At 39.1% G+C, this 20,688-nt stretch overlaps 1 protein-coding gene across 4 annotated transcripts in view; it reads left to right on the top strand.

The window, feature by feature from the left end:
- ZNF451 (zinc finger protein 451) overlaps positions 1 to 20,688 on the top strand; it is a 1,506,235-nt gene that overhangs the window by 247,381 nt on the left and 1,238,166 nt on the right. For all 4 annotated transcript variants that reach the window (XM_044063345.1, XM_044063343.1, XM_044063344.1 and 1 more), the window contains exon 6: positions 15,135 to 15,285. In XM_044063345.1, the coding sequence (XP_043919280.1) occupies positions 15,135 to 15,285 (151 nt within the window). The remainder of the gene's footprint in view (positions 1 to 15,134; positions 15,286 to 20,688) is intronic.

The following is a 20,688-nucleotide window of genomic DNA, read 5'->3' as shown; positions in this document are numbered from 1 at the left end:
TTCACTTCAAAGTTAAAGTCTTCCTCTCTAACGTTCAACCTAGATGCTCTCATTACTTGATTCGTAATAATATTCTTGAATATGTGTGGTGGATGTGCACTACTACGATGTAAAAGATGATTGACATGACAATCCTTCCTGTATTGTTTCGTGTACACCTTCCCTTTCTGGTCCCTGATAACAACTACATCTAAAAAATCCATACTCTCACATGACATCCTGTGTGTAAAACACAAGAAAGGAGTAGTGTTGTTAACATACATCATAAAATCAGAAAATTGTTCATTATTCCCTTCCCACAAAATAAAAACGTCATCTACAAATCTCCGATAGAATGCGATAAGATGACTAAAGGGACTCTTGAAAATATACTCATCTTCCCAGCTAACCATAACTGCATTGGTGTAGCTATTGGCACAGGAAGTGCCCATAGCTACGCCATTGCATTGTCTATATACATGACCACCAAATAAAAATAAATTGTGTTCCAACACCAATTCTAAAAGTCGAAGTAGCAAGTGAATGGTACCAACAGTATATTGTGTATAATTTTTCAGAAACTGTTGTACAGCTACAAGTCCTGCTGTATTAGGAATGACAGTGAAGAGAGAGACTACATCAAGGGTGACATAAAACGCCATACAATCTATATGTGTCGCGTAAAAACCATATAAGTCCCTCAAAAAATGCTCAGTATCTCTAAGAACATACTCCCTATTATCCAAGGCTGGTCTTAAATGTTTTTCTACAAAAATAGAGAGAGGTTCGGTACACCAACCTCTACTAGAGACCATCAGTCTCATGGGTGGATTACTAATCGACTTATGGACCTTAGGTAGTCCCTGTAATATTGGTATTGTTGGCTTAGCTACCACAAAGTAGTCCAGTAGCTTGTCATCAATCAACTGCTCATATAATAAACCCTTCAAAACAACATGCACATCAGATACATGAACAAAAATCTGTTCTGCATCCAATTCCTCATAAAAAGAATTATCACTCAAACTATCAAACATCTGGGCCTCATACCAGCTTCTATCCACTATCACAATTAGGCCACCTTTATCTGCTGGCCTAATGATAAGTTGACTATCATTCTCAAGCTCTTTTAGGGCACATTTTTCATGTCACGACAAATTAGAATATCTATCTCTCTCAAAATCAGAACCATGACCCACACATGTATCATAAATATCACTTATGCATAATTTCTCAAATGCATTAACAAGCATATGATTGTTCGGAATAAATAAAATGTGAAAGCGCTTGTGTTTTTTGCACTCAGTAAAGGCCTTATTTTGTATTTTACAGCCATTTGTGTCTCTCTTTGGTTATTTTTCATTATTCATTTCTTTGGAGACGTCCTGTGTGGGTTACTCTTCTTGGCAGCTTTTGGATTGTTGGTATATTAGTTTTCACTGCCGGAGGCCCCACTCAGATGGCTGAAGAGATTATTGAATTGGATTTGTCTTTTCCTGCTCGTAAGTTTGATTCACGTAGCAAGAAGTTGCAACATTATTTATCAGACATTGGTGAAATCAGTAATCCTCTGGTGAATTGCACAGCGGTTGAGGTGGATAATAACAGTGAAGCGTTCAATGTCAGCTTTAAAGACTCAACTTTTTGGTCTTGAGAAAGAACTTTATAAACTGAAAAGGAGTCTGTTTCAGAAATATCACCTCGAGGTATGTCTAGTTGAGCAAATCATACCTCAAGGATTACGTGTCCTTAAAATGCCCTCGTTTCATAACGGGGACAATGTTTTACTCCGGGAATGGCAGAAGATAAACTTACAATCTAGTTTTGGTTATTTACGCTTATTAATCTCAGCAGCAGATAGGGAGATGTCTGCTTCAATTGATTCCATCAACAATATGTATACAGATTTATTTAAGAACTATTCAGTGGAAGTGCTTGATTTTTACATTGAGGACATTCTTAACTCCCTTATCCTGTATGAGAGTAAATTACAGAAGACCAAGATTGGAAAGATTGTGAGGGATAGACTAGATTTTCAGACCGGAAATATCTTCACTTGGCCGAGAGAGGAGCGAGTTCATGGAAGTACTGATTCAGCGAATACCATGACGACAGCGGAAGCAGTAGCAAGCACTCACCAGAGCGTGGATGTACCAACGAATACGCACATTGAAGGGACTGTAGAGGGGAATACACAAGGCGGCATTTTGAACTCTGATGCATGTCCCGTTGATTTGGGAGCTAGGAGAAAAATGATGAAAATTTATTCAAAATAAACATATATAAAATAAACAATAATCTACGCAAAGGTCTCTTCTTAAGTCTGGGTCTCAAAGGGATGCACTCATTCAACCCATGTCCTTACATCAGTCTTTTTTGCTGTGGAGGAGTCCGAAGCAGAAGCAGTTCGCAAGTGCCGGTTGGCCGCTTCCTGAAATTTTCGTTTTTTTTGAGTTTCAAACCTGAAGTCTTCTAAAGCTAAGTACCCCGTTGGAAATCCTTTTTTCTTGCTCTAACCGATGTCAGAAAAACTTAAAAATTGTCTTGCCTGTGGAAAGCAAATATCTCACAGAGATTTTAATTCTTACTGTGCCACCTGTTTAGGCCCAGACCATGATGTCGCTCGCTGTCTGTTTTGTGCCTTGTGTAACGCCTGAACCATTAGTCGCCGGCTTCTGAGGGTGCATTCCGACCTACCGATGATCGTATCAAACAGACAACTTTGTTTTTAAGCCCAGTGTTCATACTACGCCTAGAAAACAGATGACCAAAGCGCATGCCCAAGCTCCCATGCAATAAAAACAAATGCTTAGAATGGCTGAAGATCTTATTACTCTAATTAGGGGAAACTAGCCTTCCCCTGCTAAAAGACACAGAATTGAGTTTCCTTCGGATTCCGCAGACCAGGAGTCCGATGACTCCTGACCCTTCTGATTATCAGGACATACCCTTGTCAACCTTTGAGGATTCAGATGCAGAGGAATCCATTCCCTCTGTTTCACCTCCAAAGGATTTTTCTTTTGGTGAAACCTTGCATACTTTGAGAGCATTTCCGCTGGGAATGCCAGTGCTATCCTCAGTCCAAAAAGAGACTCTGAGAATTTTTAGAGTTGCCTTAGCACACGCCTCTAGCTATACCCCCTGTTCTGGATATTGTAGATGATGTCTTCATGGAATCCAGTCTTACTCCTGACACTTTACCACCAGCCGCTAGAAAACCTGACGGGTACTACAGAGTACTTGATTCTCATAAAAGTCTCTCTTAAGAATCCTACTACAGATCCAGAGACCATTTCCCAAGGACCTAAAGGCATTAAGGCTACTACAGCCAAAAACCCTACCCCTTCAGACAGGGATTCAAGAGCCTTGGACAGATTGGGTAAGAAGGTATATACCTCTGCAACTCTTGCCGTCAGAGCTTTGAATTGCCAGTTTCACATGTTGCAGTACCAGCAACATATGGAACTAATTAAACAAAAAATGGTGTTACTTCCAGATTGTTCAGAAAATAAAGATTTACAAGAGTTAATGCATTCTGCAAACCAAGTTAGTAAACATACTTTGCAGTGTGGTTTTGATGCCTTAGAAGCATCTTTGAAGGCTGCAGTCACTGGGTCTATACTGAGAAGGCATGCTTGGCTGAAGGAACAAATCTTGCCAGATCATGTAAAAGCAAAATTACTAGATGCTCCTTTAAATTAGGACCTTTTGGCATCAAAGCAGAAGTTCTTAAAAAGATGGAGGAAAAAGCTAAACTTATGCAAACAGTCAAAGATTTCTTACAGGTGCAGCCACCTAGATTCATTAGGCATTGGCCTTCTAAAAACTGGTCCTTTCCAGCCCCTCCCAGACCTTCTCAGCCCAAACCCAGGCGAAACAGACCACCAAGTCTACAGTCTTAGGTTATAAAGAAATATAAACAATGGAGTGCTCCCACCTCTAAAACAGGGAGTGGTAAGCCACCCCCTTATGGAAAAAGTTCACAATGACTTGTCAGTTATCCTTCCCAGCCATGCCCAATTATTTGTGCCCCTAGGAGGAAAACTTGCCCTTCATGCAAAAAACTGGATGTCCATTACTCAGGACTGATAGGTCCTAAACATTGTATCCCAGGGATACAGATTCTACTTCCATTCACTGCCAACCCCAAGTGGGTTGCCAAACCTTCCTCCAAACCAGTGGGCAGAGGCTCAAAAGCAAATTCTTTCCCTTCTCAATATCCGGGCTTTTCAGCCTGTTCTAGTAGAACAAAGGGGACAGGGTTTCTACTCCAGACTGTTCCTGGTGCCCAGAGAAGAGGGCTCTTGGCACCCTATCCTGGATCTATCCATTCTCAACACCTTTCTGTTTGTCCCAAACTTCAGCATGCTTACACTGTAGAAGCATCTCCCAATGCTAGCCAAGGATGCCTGGTTAGTCACCCTAGACTTAAAAGAAGCTTATCTGCACATCCCAATAAGGGAGTCTTGCAGGAAATATCTACGTTTTAGGGCAGGTTCTAGACGGTCAGTTCTCTGCACTTCCCTTTGGCTTATCTACTACGACCAGAGTCTTCACAAAGTGCCTGGCTCCAGCCATTGCATACTGCAGGCAGAAAAATATTCAAATTTACCCATACTTGGATGACTGCCTGATTCAGGCAGACTGTCCAGAATTGCTACTTCAGCACCTGGCATTTGTCAAGAGTCCTAACTTCACTGGGGTACACCATCAACGAAAATAAATCTCAACTGGTGCCCACTCAAAAAATTGTATTCCTGGGAGCAAGCTTGAACACAACTTCCCAGATGGCATTCCTCACTCTAGAAAAGCAGGTGTGTTTGACAAACTACTTCAAACTAATGGACACCAAAACCCAGCCATCTACAAGGAAAATACTGCAAGCCCTGGGGTTCATGGCTTCATGCATTCTGTTAATTCCATATGCAAGACTGCATATGAGGAAACTTCAGTGGTACTTAAAAATGTCTCTGGTGTCAACGTTCGCAAGACCTGGAAACAATGATTCCTATTGTACCTTGTCTAAGGCCAGAATTCCTTTGGTGGGCAGAAGCATGCAACCACAACAAGGGACTGCCTTTCACTCAACCCCTCGCCACCCAAACCCTGACAATATGACTATGCATGGGGGGGTCTCGCATGGCAGGCAAATGGAGCCCAGGACAAATTCTCCTACATATCAATCAGAAAGAGATGCTAGCTATACAGAATGCTCTGACAGCCTTCAAACACTTAATCCTTCCAGGACAGCTCCTGATAAAGGCAGACAACACCACAGTTATGTGATACATAAACAAGCAGGGGGGATCCCATTCTTACCCGCTCTGCAAGTTAGCTATGGCCCTGTGGAACACAGCCTTGAGCAACCAAGTGCACCTACAAGCTCAATTCCTGCCAGGCAAACAAAATTCACTGGCAGACTACTTAAGCAGAAATCTACTGGACCCACACGAGTGGAAATTGGAGCCCAACTCATTCAAACTTCTAATCCTGAGGTGGGGGACAGCGGAGGTGGACCTCTTTGCCTCCCCCGAGAGCCAACAATTGAGCAAATTCTGCACCAGGAACACCATCACAGCAGGGCCTGGAAGGTGGATGCCCTATCCTTCGAATGGGAAAACCTCTCAATTTATGCCTTTCCCCCTCTGCCCCTCCTTTCAAAAGTACTACTCAAGATCAAACAAGACAGGCCAAGGGCCATCCTTATTGCCCCAGACTGGCGACGCTAGCACTGGTATCCACTCCTACGCAGTCTGACAGCAGTGCCACTCTGGCACCTACAGCTCGCACCTTCCCTGCTGTCTCAGCAGGTGGGATAGATTTTGCATCCACAGTTGCAAACCCTGAACCTTGCAACCTGGCTAATCCCCTGAATACACCACCAGCAAACCTCAGCACGCAGGTGTTGGGTGTCATCCTTAAGGCTAGAAGGTTTAGTACTTGTAAATCCTGTGCGGAAAAGTGGAAAAGATAATGGTTCTTGGAATCGGTCTCAAGGAAAGGATACAGCTTTGCCCTCCTTACCTCAAATCCTTGATTACCTAGCAGAGCTGCTCAACAGAGGCCTGTCTCCTCCATTAAGATTCATGCCTCTGCCATCTCAGCTCATTATAATACTGAGCCACCTCTCTTTTCTCACCCTCTGATAAAACAGTTCCTGAGAGGGGCTAACAATTTAAGTCCCCCTAGGAGAGCTCCCACCCCTGCCTGGGACCTTAACTTTGTACTGGAAAAGCTCACCCTTCCCCCTTTTGAACCTGCTGCTTCAGCAGAGTTAAAATTCCTCTCTTGGAAAACAGCCTTGCTTCTAGCCATTACTTCAGCAAGAAGAGTGTCTGAGTTACAGACACTAATGGCTGTGGAACCCTTCATTATTTTTCATGCTGACAGGGTTTCCCTCAGAACTAACCCATCCTTTATGCCTAAGGTGGTACCAGTGTGGCTCTAAACCAAATCCATACATTTGCCAACCTTCTTCCCTAATCATCAGAATAAAGGAGAAAGGAATACTGCACTCCTTGGACGTGCACAGACAGCTCAGGTTCTACCTTGACAGGACTAAACTTTTCAGAAAATCTGACCAGCTGCTAGTCAGCTTTGCTACAGGAGCAGAGGGCAAGGCCATTTCAAAACAAACAATTTCCAAATGGATAGCACACTGCATCCATTTCTGTTACAAGCACCTTGGAAAACCTACCCCACAGGGGATCAGAACACATTCCACTAGGGCTACTTCCACCTCTGCAGCATTTCTCAGGGGAGTCCCTACCAGGGACATCCTGGAAGCTGCAACCTGGAGTTCTGTACACACTTTCACCAAGCATTACCACCTACCTATTATTTCTAAATCCAGAGCTGGGTTTGCTACAGCAGTCTTACATTGTCTGCTAGCCAGCCCTAACACTTCTTGACTGCCTCCACCCTTCCTCAGCTTTGGGAATCTAACAAAGTGTGACTGCAACAGTGAAACACGAAGACTATAGTACAGTTGTGTACACTTATCATAAAAATAGATGTTCGAGTGTATTCACTGTTGCAGTCCTGGTTTCCCTCCCTACAGGCCCCTGGTGTTCTCTATCCTTTCTACCTATCCTCTTTATGGCCATTTTTTATGGCAGTGGTATTTACTTTTTACTGGGGGTGTTCCACACCATATAATAGCTTCCTATTTTGAGGGCTTCTCGCATTTGGGGCCAGTAAAACTGATGTAATGGCGTTGGCTGCATATTTTAATACCCCTGACGACCTGATGTCATGGAAGAGGCAAGAGCATCTGACGCAGAAATCCCAAGACTCTGGTATTCAGGCCGACTGAGGGCTACCTGCAGGCAGATAAGCCAATTGTGATGACTGCAACAGTGAATACACTGGAACATCTACATTTATGTCAAGTGTACACAACTGTACATTTTAATGAGCATGTAAAAATTAGAAATGTGCAAGTTAAACATCAGCTTTGGGACATGTAATACTACTATTGTTTTTCGCAGATATATACTGGTTTTAAAGGCTACAGACTTTTGTTCACTTTGCTGTTAATGACAATTGTGTTTAATTGAAGCAGAGGGATTTGGGCTTATTAGAATAATAGATGGGGGGGGGTTGCTTTGGCAGTTAGACTAGCCAAACAGGGACTGAAGTAGACTCAAGTAGTTTGAAGGATTTTAAAAGTAAATGTTAAGTTACATTAAATGTTTTTTTGTTTTTTTATGGGTGTCTACAGTAACAATTATGTATATAATTGAATTTTAAGTGTTAATGTTAGTATGACTATTAATAAGCAGTTGTTTAAGAAAGAAGAGAAATTTTACTGGGTACATATAGTTAATTTTAAGAGTTCCATCTACACTGTTGACCTGTATGACAAATGACATTTATTAATTCTATTTTCATAACTGTTAATGGATTGGATAACAGTTGCAAGAGGGGTAGTTTAAAATAGTTGAAGTTATTTAACTCTCAGGTTATTGTTTTTACAAGAAACACACCTATTGACAGAAGACAAAGACTTAATGCCAAGTATTAGTCTACATTATCTACTTCACAATATAATGAAAAAGACGAGTTTCTATATTATGGAAACATTCTTTGCCTCTGCCTAAAATCATTGCCACAAATGCAGGTGAAAAAGGTATGCTTTGTTCTGTTACCCTAGAATATAAGAGAATATTAACCCTTATTAACTTGTACTGGATTCCTGGAATAGGAATTAAAACTGTTGAACAGCTTGAACAAGTAATTCAAATTTCAAAGGCAGCACCATGCTAGCAGGAGCTTTTAACTGTATATGGTCACCAAAGGATATTAATACAACAGGTAAAAGGAAAATTCAGGAATCGGCAAAGGCACTAAATGATTTCTCCGATCCAGCATCACTTTTCTTTACTAATTACTCACATAGACATAGAACACAATCCAGAACTGATAGAGCATACATCTTCAATGAGTTGATAAACTAGGCAAAGTTAAAGTGGTATCTTGCCCACTTTCAGATCACAATGCAATCACTTTTGACTTGTTTTAAAATCTAACAATAACATTAAAATTAGGAGGATACTAGCTTGCCTACTTTCAGATCACAATGCAGTCACTTTTGACTTGTTTTAAAATCTAACAATAACATTAAAATTAGGAGGATACCAGCATATATAACTTGCTTAAAGGATTTTAAGGACTTGAAAGAACTTTATTTTATAGAAATTAATAATACAGGTGATATTTCGGAAATCTATCTGTGGGATGCACTAAAAACGTATCTTTTTGGTAGAGTCACCAATTGGCTGTCAATAAAGAAAAAACAATGGGACAAAACTGTATAAGACACAAGAAAAACTTGACAAAGTAAAACTGGAAAATCAGACTGGTAGCAATAATATAGTAGAGATTAAAAATCTACATAAGTATTTGGAAATTTTAAATCTTAAAACTAGGATTAATCTAGAAAAGTTTAATTTCTCTATTGACCCAAAATCTATGCATAAGTTAGCTAAAAGATCAAAACTACTTAGTAAGTCTATCCATATAAAATAGATCTATTCACATAATATACATATATATATATATATATATATATATATATATATATATATATTTATAGTAAATTATCTGATGACCGGGTGAAATTAATTGATAACATTATCTCAATGTCTGAAATTCAAACTCAAATTAACAAATTAAAAACCTAACAAGGTACCAGGTAATGATGGAATTCTACCATAACTCTACAAGTTACTACCTAAAGAAGTCTTAAAACATATTACACAAAGTTTCTTTCTATAGTTTTTAAAAGTTCCTCCTTTTTGGAAATACACTCTTGTATCTTCAATTTTAAAAACTAACAAAGATCCACCTGAATGCTCTTCGTGCAGACCAGTTAAACTTTTAAATGTAGATTGTAAATTATTTATGGCAATTCATGCTAATAGATAAAAATATATTCTACCTTCCATGATTAATGAGAAACAAACTGGTTTTATTCTAAGTAGAAATACTTATGACCATATCAAAAGTAAAATCACAGTAATTGACTATGTAAACAAAACAAAAGACAATCTGACATTAATGAGGCTAGATGATTAATAGTGATTTTTATTCCGTGAATTGGATATATCTTTTGTTGGTCTTTCAGAAATGTAATTTTACACCATATAAATCTTTGACAGTTGTTTTGCATACATTAAAATAGGTACTTTTCCTTCTGACTGAATACAAATTTTGAAAGGGACGAAACAAGGATGTCCTCTTTCACCCCTGCTTTTCACTCTAATTATGGAACCTTTTGCTCATTTCATTAGGTCAGATTTAGATATGAAAGGCATTAGCATAAGTATGAATTTTGTTTCTAAAATCCAATTATTTGCTGATGACATTCTTCTGACACTGAGTGACAGTGATAGTTCCCTTTCTGCTGTTTTAAGGCAGTGGATGAGTTCCAAAAAATATGGTCTCTCCTTTAATGATAAAACAAAAATACTACCCATAAATGCCAATATTGATAGGATAAATGATAGATTTACTAAATACATTGTCAAACAGAGAAATGTGAACTATTTAGGGATAATTATAACGGATAACATTAATAAAATACATTACAGTTATACTAACAGCATAATCAGTACAAAGAATCTAAATAAAAAGTAAATGGAGCACATATCTTCATGATGGAAGAGAGAATATCTATCGTCAAAATGATTATTTTACCAAAAAATCATATGATGTTCAGTCATTTATCTTTACCTACATCAAAAACGTATATTAAAGAATTTAATACACTAATTTTAAAATTTCTTTGGCTCCCCAACAAACCAAGAATTGCCTTAAATCACAATATAAGGGGCTGGACAGCAGGAGGGATTGGGACTACCAGATCTAGAATTATATTCTTTATCATCAGTTATAAAACAATGTAGTACTTACACAGCCAGGTGAAAAGAGTTTCTAGGATGCCTTTTCATAAAATTTAAACATGACATAAACTCTACTCGTAATCTTATACTACACAATAGTTTACATTGGTTGCTAAAATATTAAGTTTCAGAACGGAGTCACCAGTCAACTGACATTTATTTTATTTCTGCTATATTAAATACCTTTTGAAACGTAATTTATAGACATCCAACATACAAGACATGGATTTTTCTTCTTTTCCTTATAGCATACACTCAAATTATTTGCACTTCAAAGTTAGACAATTATTACATTTAAAGAAAAAATCTGATACATTTTCAGTGAATGAAAAACTGCATTCTGTTGATTATATCCAAGATAAATGTGATTTAAGCAAAGATATGTGGTTGGATGTACAGTCTTGCAGACCGTATTTAGAAGGTAAAATTAAGTTAATGCAACCAAGGGTAAGAGGTCTTATCCCAAAATCAATTGAATTTTTAATACTGTTAATACAACACAACATGGTGAGAGAGGGTCTCTTATCCAAATTATATAGAGTGGTTAGAAAAAAAAAGTTTCACTGACAATTATTGGAACTGTTTTACTCTCATTACTAACAGACCTCCAGATGAATCATTTTTAATGTCCTCTTCTCTTAGATCAAAACTTTTCACTTAAATTCTTGCTTAGATCTTTCTTCACACCTCAGAAAGTTTAATATTTAAAAAAAGAAGCAAGTTTTTTGGAGATGTAAACAGGAGTTTAAAGCAGATTGGCAGAAGATGTTCTTTGATTGTGTTGTACTTGCATCTTGTTGGAATAACATTAATCTTTTTTGCAGGCTTTATTTGGGGGCAGTTTTGTTTTATCTATGTCATTAATTATTTTAATACCCCTATTCCTGTTTGTGTTAAAAGAATGAAATACCCTCTTATGGTCCATTTTATCAGGAAAGTTATAACAAGGAATTGGAAGAATGAAGCTGCATCCTCTTTCAAAGACTTTGCAAATATTGCAGCCAAAGTATGAAATCTGGAAATTATCACCATTAAATCAAGATCTACTACAGTCACCTACTATACAAGTGGAAAATTTTGAAGGAACTGCTTGATAAACAAAAATAACTATACTCGTGTCAATTGTAAGGATCCCCTTCAAAACATCTAAAGTTCATAACATCGAAGCTCAAAACATTGAGACCATAGCTTCTAAAACCCATAATGTCTAAAACTCATAACATCGAGTTTCATAACATTGAAACTTTGCATCGCAGCTTCAAAATCTACAAATCACATGTAAATAACATCCCCTCCACCTAAAACAGCACTAAAGTAGTAAACACACTTTGTACTATGTTTCTGCAGAGGGGCAAGCCCCCCTGCACCCCGATGTGGGCCCCCCCACCAGTAAATTAAATAGACCAACTCCGAGATTGCACTACCGTGGGGTTAGGAAATTAACTTTTTCCCCACTGTGGTGTGATCTTGGAGTTTGTATATTTAATTTACGATGGGTGTGTGTGGGGGGGTGCATGATCTTGGAGTTGGTCTATTTAATTTACAGGGGGGGTGCAAGGGGGCTTGCCAACCTGCAGAAACATAGTACTAAGTCTGTTTACTACTTTGGTGTTTTAGGTGGAGAGGATGTTATTTACATGTGATTTGTAGGTTTTGAAGTTGTGATGCAAAGTTTCAATGTTATGAAATTTGATGAGTTTTAGACGTTATGGGTTTTATGTTATGTTCTCAGTATTATGAGCTTAGATGTTATGAACATTCAGTGTTTTGCAGGGGATCCCAATTGTAGTGTATAGGAATTTTTTGAGAATCTTCATTGTTAGTAGACACTCTTGTAAATACTTCTTGTTTATACTGTTTTTTATACTCACAAAGTTCTAAATATAATTATTGTCCTAATCAATTTGTTTAGTTAAAAACCAATAATATTTTTTTTTCAAAAAGTAGAACACAAACATCTGCAGTTTAAATAATTATACCAAATTATATAAGTACATTGATTAAGAATTGATACAACTTTTATGACTATCATTTAATGCTTAGAAAAATGTTAGATTGTAGAGAAGTTAAAGGTGTTCGTCCAATATAAACAGGAATTGCAATGTGTAGTGAGGGAAAAACAGGCTTATGGTATATTTAGAGAGAAAGTCAGGGAAGAGAGTTTGATAGAAGTAAAGAGGCAAGTAAAGAAGGGAAAGTAAAGATTTGTAAGGAATTTCAAGTGTACTTTTTCAGTATAGTTTATCCTGATTTTGAGCATGAACAGAGCCAGATTTTAGCTAGGAAGTCTTTCAACGTGGTTTTGAAAGATGGGAGAGAGGGTATTGACCTGATGGATATATGTAAGTAGTTTCAAAATGTCCACTGACAGCTCATGTACTTTATTGACAGAACTAAATCTCTGAGATCTTTGGGGGCAGTTCTTCCTTTCTTGTGAAGGTAAAAAGGGGCAACCTTTGCCAAGGAAGGTTATTTCCAAATGGTTGTATAAGGTCATTGCCTCTTGTTATACTCCCAGCAACCAAACTATTCTAAGCAGGGTCAAGGGCCACTCTACCAGAGCCTTGGGTTCATCTGTTGCTTATTGAAAGGGTTGGATTCTAGGAGCAGCTTGTCCTCTGTACATAGTTACACACATGCAAAGCATTATAAGCTTGCCTCCCTCTCTAGCTGTGGAATCTTTTCCTTCCACTTCCCAAATGTAGTAAGGTAGAGTAAATCTACCCATATAGTTAAGGCTACTGCATCAGTGATTAATATGAGGAACAGTTGTGTAAGTAAACTTACCAAAGCAGTAGATGTTTGAATGATCACTGCTGCAGTACCCTCTCCCATCCATCCATCCCTTGTTGTTTTTTTCTTTTCTTTCCTGGAAATAGTTATTTTTTGTTCCTAGCATCATACTTTCAGTGCTTAGCCTCCCTCTCTCTGTCTTGGCAGGAAAGCTGTGAAGGGCTTGGCATTCAACCTCGTCTTTTAGTCAGCTCAGCTTGAGCTGCCTATCAGTTTGGGAGCGTGGAAGGTGTCCTGAAGCTTTGGAAGCTGGCCGGCTGTTATATTCTTGGCAGGATATAGTCCATATAGTTAAGGCTACTACAGCCATGATCATTTGAACATTTACTGTTATGGTATGTGTACTTAACACAACTGTACGATTAATTATACAGACATATAAGCTGTGGAAAACAATCTGTATCAACACCGTCTTTATTGTCTAAAGTATTTTATTATTTCTTCGCTTTTAAGTATTTTATGTATGATGTTTATGCATTTATTATCTGAGGAGAGGGTATTATTTAACATTAAAAGTTGTCAAGCTGTGGTGTGAGCTGCTGGGGCCATATCTGTTGAGCACATTACCAGTAAGGTATTTTTTTTATAATTTATATTTGGCAAAATCAAGAGTAGTATGCTAATTGGTGTATTACCCTTGCCATATCTAAGTTGGTAGCAGTACTACCTTGCCAAAAGGAAAATGTTGAGAACTGGAGAATTCTGTTAGCCTTCTTGGGATTGTGTATGTGAGACAATAATAATCTGTTTAAAAGACAAAACAGGCAGGAAAAGAGGTGGAAGAAAAACTGATCACAAATCCAAGTAAAAACAGAATTCTGCCTCACCACACAGCGGCCAACTCTAGAAAGGGAGTAATGAGTCTTCCAAAGTTAGTGTATCAAAACCACCATGAAAAACAGTATTACCAAAGTGAATTAAAGCTTTTATTGCACAATGAGCTTTTTTGTCTAACACTAGACTTCATCAGATTGAATTTTGTTAATATAATGAATACTTGTATAGTTTAGAACCATCTGCATTGATTATAATTTAAAAATTAATAAGTTTGCTTGAATTTTAAAATTAATAATCACAATATTTATCAAAACACTTCAAATACACTAATCGCTTCAAATACAATAATCAAATGGATTAATTGTAAAAATATAAAAACAATTTTTGAATTAAGATGAATAAAAAAAATCATAACGTATTATTTAGACATTCCATCACCTGTGTTGGTTTTAAACGATTTTCCTTTATTATTTTAGAGAAAATACGAATAAATCCTGGCCGGGTGGGGGGGGGGGTTCCCCTGGTATAAATGAATGTACTTCTTTGGTTCCTGTCCTTAAGAAAAAAAGCCCAAAAGTTGTAAACCTTAATGCATATTTTCTCTGGGAGATTTATTTAGATTTACTGTAATTTTATTTAACTGTTTCTCCATTTGTTCTGTTGTTTTGTATAAAAAAGGTCATATCACTTTAAGAAAATTTGTAAGGTTTTAACATAGGAAAAATATTGTTTTTATTCATCTTAATTCAAAATTGGTTGCACAGGCTGAGACAGGTTCCTTTTTGATGCAACATGAAATTTGAACACACAAAAAAATGGTCAGACCTTCACAGTTTGGGTCAGAGAAAGACGGTTAAATGATTAAAAGGCACTGAAGAGATTCTAGGCACTAAATATCATTTAGGTGATATTAAAGAGAGAAAATGTAACTGATGACTGTATGTGTGATGAAATGTCCTTTTGTATCTGTATATTAAGAAAGATGGTTTCTTAGCTGCATTTTTATTTTCAGTATCTGAATGCTTAAACTCATTAGTGATGGTCTGTTGATATCTAAAGTATTTTAGAACTGAGGAAGTAACACAGTATTCTTTATTTACACTGAATTTTTATAGTAAATTCATATCAACTGTCTTTATGAGCAATAGACATTTGTTTTATTTAATTTTTATCTTGAAGGCCCTAGACCTGGCTCCCTATATGCAAGAGGAGGAATTAGAGGTGCAGGATCAACGACATCAACAGCTGCTTCTGGACCTATTCTGTGCCCAGTAATGAACTGCAACAGGAAGTTTGACAATGGCCACCTGTTGCTAGGTCATCTGAAAAGGTAATTATATAATCTCTGAGGAAGGAAATCTGTTTGATTGCTGATTTAACTTTAGCAGACTTAGTTGTGTAAAGAGTTGAAATCCTGACTGTGACCCTAATGACCTGGGCACTGGGGAAGCCAACATAGGAAGTGGGCATGTGCAGCTGACACTAGCTGTTTCATCCTGGGGAGGGGAAGACGGCTTGGTTTGCTGCAGTACTGACTCCCAGTGGAGACTGTGAATCATGGAAAGGGCAACAAGATTCAGATGGTGCACCTGCTAAACAGTGCATCGATGCAGCATATGTGGAACCGGTGCATGTGCGGAAGTCTGTATGTCCCCAGTATGTCCCCACAGTAGAACTGTGTTCAGTATCCTCATCAAGAAAAGGAAGTGATAGGGCCGGCTGTAACCCTGATTGCCGAGCTTGACGGAATTCTGCTGCCAGCTATCACCTAAAGAGACCAGATGAGGATGCCAGAGGAAGCAAAGGGTTGAGCAGATTGGAAGGGCTGATGCCCAGTTGGAACAGGATGAAAGAGACAAAAAATGGTTTAACTGTTTAACAAATAGATGATTTACAAGTGATGCCTTCTGAAAAAATATTTCAAAGTCTTCCTGAGTTTAGAGTTGCAATTGAATTTTAAAATTGCATTTTATAATGTATACGCTTGTAGTTTAGTTTATAATGATGCATAAAGAATGGTGCTGGAAGACCGGTAGTAAAATGAGCAAACATTCCTTTCTTTTTGCAAATGCTAATTCTAGAAGATGCACTGTAAATTAGAATAGCATGATTTAAACAAATATGTAGTTCCTAAGAAAGAAAGTGACACAATTGCTTTGAAGAATGCATGCTCTAAGTTCAACATGGCAAACCTGCTAGGATCGATTTTAAGTGTGTACTGGTGTACATATAAACTGTCTCAGAGATATTTAAGGATGCAGACATCTTATTTTTGTGAATAACACTTCTTTCTATTGTTTTTCTTCCTTGAAAATGTCCTTTGGTGTTTACTTTTAGATGTTCATCTTTTGATCACTGCTGCACTAGCCTTCGCTGTATGGGTTATATCCTGCATATGATAAACAGCCATGATAGCTTCTGGAGCTTAAGGGGCACCTTCCACTAACCCAGATTGTTGGCAGGTCAAGCAGAGCTGAAGAAAATCGACTTTGTGTGCCAAGCTTGTCAGAACTTACCTGCTAAAGAAGATTGTTCCTCTTGTGGGCTTTTGAGGATTGATGGCTGGCTAACTGATTCCCATTACTGGGCAGATACGTTCATTTGGGGGGGGGGGGCTCCCACATTAATATTTTTTTTTAATCAGAAACATTTTTTTTGTGAGAAATTAACTCCGTTGTTTGTAATTACAACTTGTGTTAAATTTTTTGGGGGGCAAGTGTGTTAAGTGTTTTTTTAGTGGGGGGAAAAAACTAAATTTTTACTTGCATGTTGTACTAACTATTCCTATCAGTCTTACCTGAGCTTCAGGCTTCATTTTCAGCTTTACCATTAAACTACTTACTGAGTCCTTGGTGCTTCCTTCTCCCAGCTGCAAAAAGAAGAACATTTCCTAACAGTCTTTGTTCCTTTGGCAGACTAGAAATTTTCCTCAGGACCAGAGCTCTGGTTCCACAGACCATTCATCGTTTACCCTAGCACCCTCTGGTACAGTCCATTTTGCCACTATGGTTCAGGGATTAGATGTGTCCCTTCTGGCTGTGCCTTGGTTGGCAATGGGGGGGACCACACTTGTCAATCTAGGAAGTAGCAAGGAATTCCTCTCTGCCTAGCCAGACTGGGATGTTCATTCCCAGGGATGATTTGCTTGTCAGGAATCTGTGTAGTTTTAAATAAATTCCTATCAAGAAGAAGCAGAAAGTTTTATCTTTCCTGGTTTTGTTAGTTTGGATGAGTGATTTATTGGGCTTAACAGGTTCAAGAGGGCTGAACTGTCTCCAGTGTTACTATTAAGAGAAAATTAATTCTTCATTTTCTGAAGATTCCCAACATACTGACCAGGAAAATGATTTTGAAGGGACAACTTCTGCTTTTTGTCTTCGGATGACTGACTTTGAGAAAAGTGTTTCTTCTCAAACCACATCCAGAATGAACCAATTGCTTCAGTGAGAAAATAATGATTATTCCTCTGTCCATGAAAAAAGATTTATTACAATTAGAATTTCCAAACCCACTCTTGTTCCTCCATTTTTTTCAGCATTGGAGGATGTTTATTGCAGCCTGTAGCTTCTCTTACAGCCAGACAGCCTAAGAAAGTAAATAGATTGTATAAAGTTTCTCAGGCATACACATTTTTATTTTCCATTTCCAAATCTAACCTTGCAGAGATTTCTTTGGTGACTCCTGCTGCAGCTAAACGCCTCATATATGGTAATCCCTCAGATAAGGGTAGGAAAGCATTTGCTCGATTTGGGAAAAAAGTGAATACTTCTCCCACACTTAATTTTAGAATTCTTAAATATCACCCTCATATGTTAAAGTTTAAGCTTGCATCATTTGAGAATGAGGAACGTCATAGTCCCTTTTCTCTGTTACAATGGAAAATATTTTATAAATCTTATTGGTTCCTTGTCTCAAAGGCTAAACGCTCTTTGTAGTGTTCATAGGTAGGTACTAGGCTATCAGCCCAAGGGCCTAAGTTAAGCATAGCTAACAAGGTTCCCTGGCTTACACCACCCAAGAAAGTTAATTTCCTGTGCCCCTGTTGAGCAGAGCCACAGAAGTGATCCCCGGGGTGAATTTCCCATCCACTCATTGAGATTTTTCTTGTTAATGAGGAACTTTGCTTGACCTAGATGGGTAGCTTGTTCCAGAGTATAGGAAGTCTCTGGGACAGGAATTTATCCCTCCAGCATGTCCTGTTTATTGTGGTGATATGGATTAGGTTCCTAGAGCGTGTAGCTCTGAGGGATTGGGATTTCTTTAGGTGTAGCATGTCCAACAGCTCTGGGTTTAGCATAGCCCTTGTATGTTAGGCAGAGATCTCCTCGGAGTAGGCGATATGCTACAGAGTAAAGCGTTTTTTGAGATGGTCACTGTAGTGCATCTGTTTGAGGCCAGTGATCCTCTGTGAGGTACTTCTGTGGCCTTTCCAGCTGCTGCAGATGTCTTGTGACATGCATTCCAAAAGGGGCATTGTACTCTATAATGGGTCTAATGAGTGCCGAGTAGAGGGAAACAAGAACATCTTTTTTCCTGGATGAGAACTTTTTTGTGATGAGGTATGCCACATAGAAGGATTTCCTGACTACTGTGGAGATGTGATTATCAAAGGAGAGACTACTGTCCACCTGGGTCCCAAGGTCTCTTATCACACATTTGGCATTAAGTAGACTGCCATCTATGTGGTAGTTCATGGGTACAGATTTTTTACCAAAAGGGATGACCGTACACTTTTTGGCACTGAACTTGAGGCCATGCGTCTGACACCAGGCATCTGTCTCAGTGAGGCCCTTCTGTAGGATGTCCACATCATTTGCGGACTCTACTATAGCTCCTGCTTTGCAGTCATCTGCGAACTTCATTAGCCAGAGGCCTTCTTTGTTAGCCTGTACTTCAGAGATGTAGATACCAAACGGGAGAGGTCCCAGGTATTCGGGGGTTATTCCTCCTGTGGTACTCCACTTGTCACTGGTTTGAAGTCCAATCTGGAGTCTGCAACTTTTACAGTGTGTGTCCTGTCAGTGAGCCAGTTGGCAACCCATCTTGTGACGTAGGGATTTATACCTAGCTTAGTGAGTTTATCTAGAATTCCAGAATGGAGGATGGTGTCGAAAGCCTTGGCAAGGTCAAGATAGGCTGTGTGAACCACCTTACCCTCATCTACGGCTTTGGTGACTGCCTCAAAGAAGTCGATCAGGTTCAGAAGGCATGACCTGCCTTTCACAAACCCGAACTGGGTGGGGTCCAGAGTTTGGAGGTTACCAATGTTTGTTTGAGTTCCATGATGATATGTTCCATGGCCTTACAGACCTGGCTAGTCAGGCTAATAGGGCGATAGTTCCCAGGATCAGTGGTGGCTCCCCCTTTGTGGAGTGGGATAACTGTTGCTGTGCGCCATTCAGTGGGCACAGAGCCTGATGTGAGACTATGATTGAACATGATGCTTAGGTGGGGAGCCAGTTCATTCTGAAGTTCGTATAAAACACAGCCTGGGATGTTGTCCGGTCCCATGGGTGCTGTGTTTTTGGTTTTAGAGTGTGCAGCTTTTACCTGCATAAATGTAATTACAGGGACTCTGCATTTTTCCTGTATAGATATGGGCCCTTTAGGGGGTGAGAGAGGGGGTAACATTAGCACTGAACCTATCTGTCAGGATGTTGGCAATATCAGTTGGTTTTGTAATTTTCATGTTGTTGTGCTGTAACTCAGAGCAGATCTGGGTGTTGCCATTGAGATTCTTGGCATAGCTATAGAATGCTTTGTGGTTGCCCTTAGAATCAGTGACGATTTTGTTTTTGTAGCTAGCTTTGGAGGATCTTATAAGGGATCTCAGCTTCTTACTGAGGCTGACTAGGGAGCTCCTCCCCTCATGGGATTTTACTGTCTTGCAACAGTTTCTTCCTTCTGTTGTAGAGTTTGTTTATGGCAGGGGGGGGGGGGCGGCACCAGATTGGCTTCCATTTTTTGGAGAATAGCGTCTTGGTCCTTTTTGGGATAGCACAATTTTTTACTGTGGTTTCCTTAATGGGTGGGGGCGGGATGTGGAATATCTAGGGTGATTAGCTTATGGTCGGATCTGACCAACGAGGAGTTGACTTCAGGTGTGGAACACCGGTCACTCATGTTGGTAATGACTAGGTCTAGGATATTGTTGCCCCTGGTGGGGGTGTGGATAAGTTGATCCAGGGCATTGGAATTTATGAATTCCAGAAAGCGTTGAGCGAAGGAGTTGGTATACGAGTAGCTTTCCCAGTTAATGGTGGGGTAGTTGAAATCGTCCATTATTGGGGTGATTGGTTAAACCGTAATACTTTCCAGTATATCAAGAAAAGAAGAGTGTGAATCCTTGGGCATGGTGGGGGATCTGTAGCAAGCTACAATTTGGATTGCAGTTTTGCCCAGAGTTAGTTGCACTTGGATAACCTTGGATGCATTATGCTGCGCAACTAGCCTCAGAACCAGGTCTAGTCACTGCACCGATATTAATGTTGTCCATTTTAAGGAGTGCCTCGAGTGAGTGCATTTTGAGATTTGGACTTCTAGCATTGAGTAGCATTACCCTCAGTTTTTGCTTGCCTGTTCCTGTTACAGTGGTGCTGGATCCCCCTTAGAATGACACCAGAAGCTTAGCCAATTGTTGAAGTCAGTCATTTTGTCCTTGTACTGTGGTATCATTCTGGATGATGGCAGGATGCTACTCAGGGCTAGGGTCATACCTGCCTGGGCTCAGAGA

The sequence above is a fragment of the Protopterus annectens genome, chromosome 2.part1, assembly GCF_019279795.1.
Source record: "Protopterus annectens isolate FY-2018-M chromosome 2.part1, PAN1.0, whole genome shotgun sequence".
Classification (NCBI taxonomy): domain Eukaryota; kingdom Metazoa; phylum Chordata; order Ceratodontiformes; family Protopteridae; genus Protopterus; species Protopterus annectens.
The sequence above is the reverse complement of the archived record's forward strand: the minus strand, read 5'-3'. Positions and strand labels throughout refer to the sequence as shown.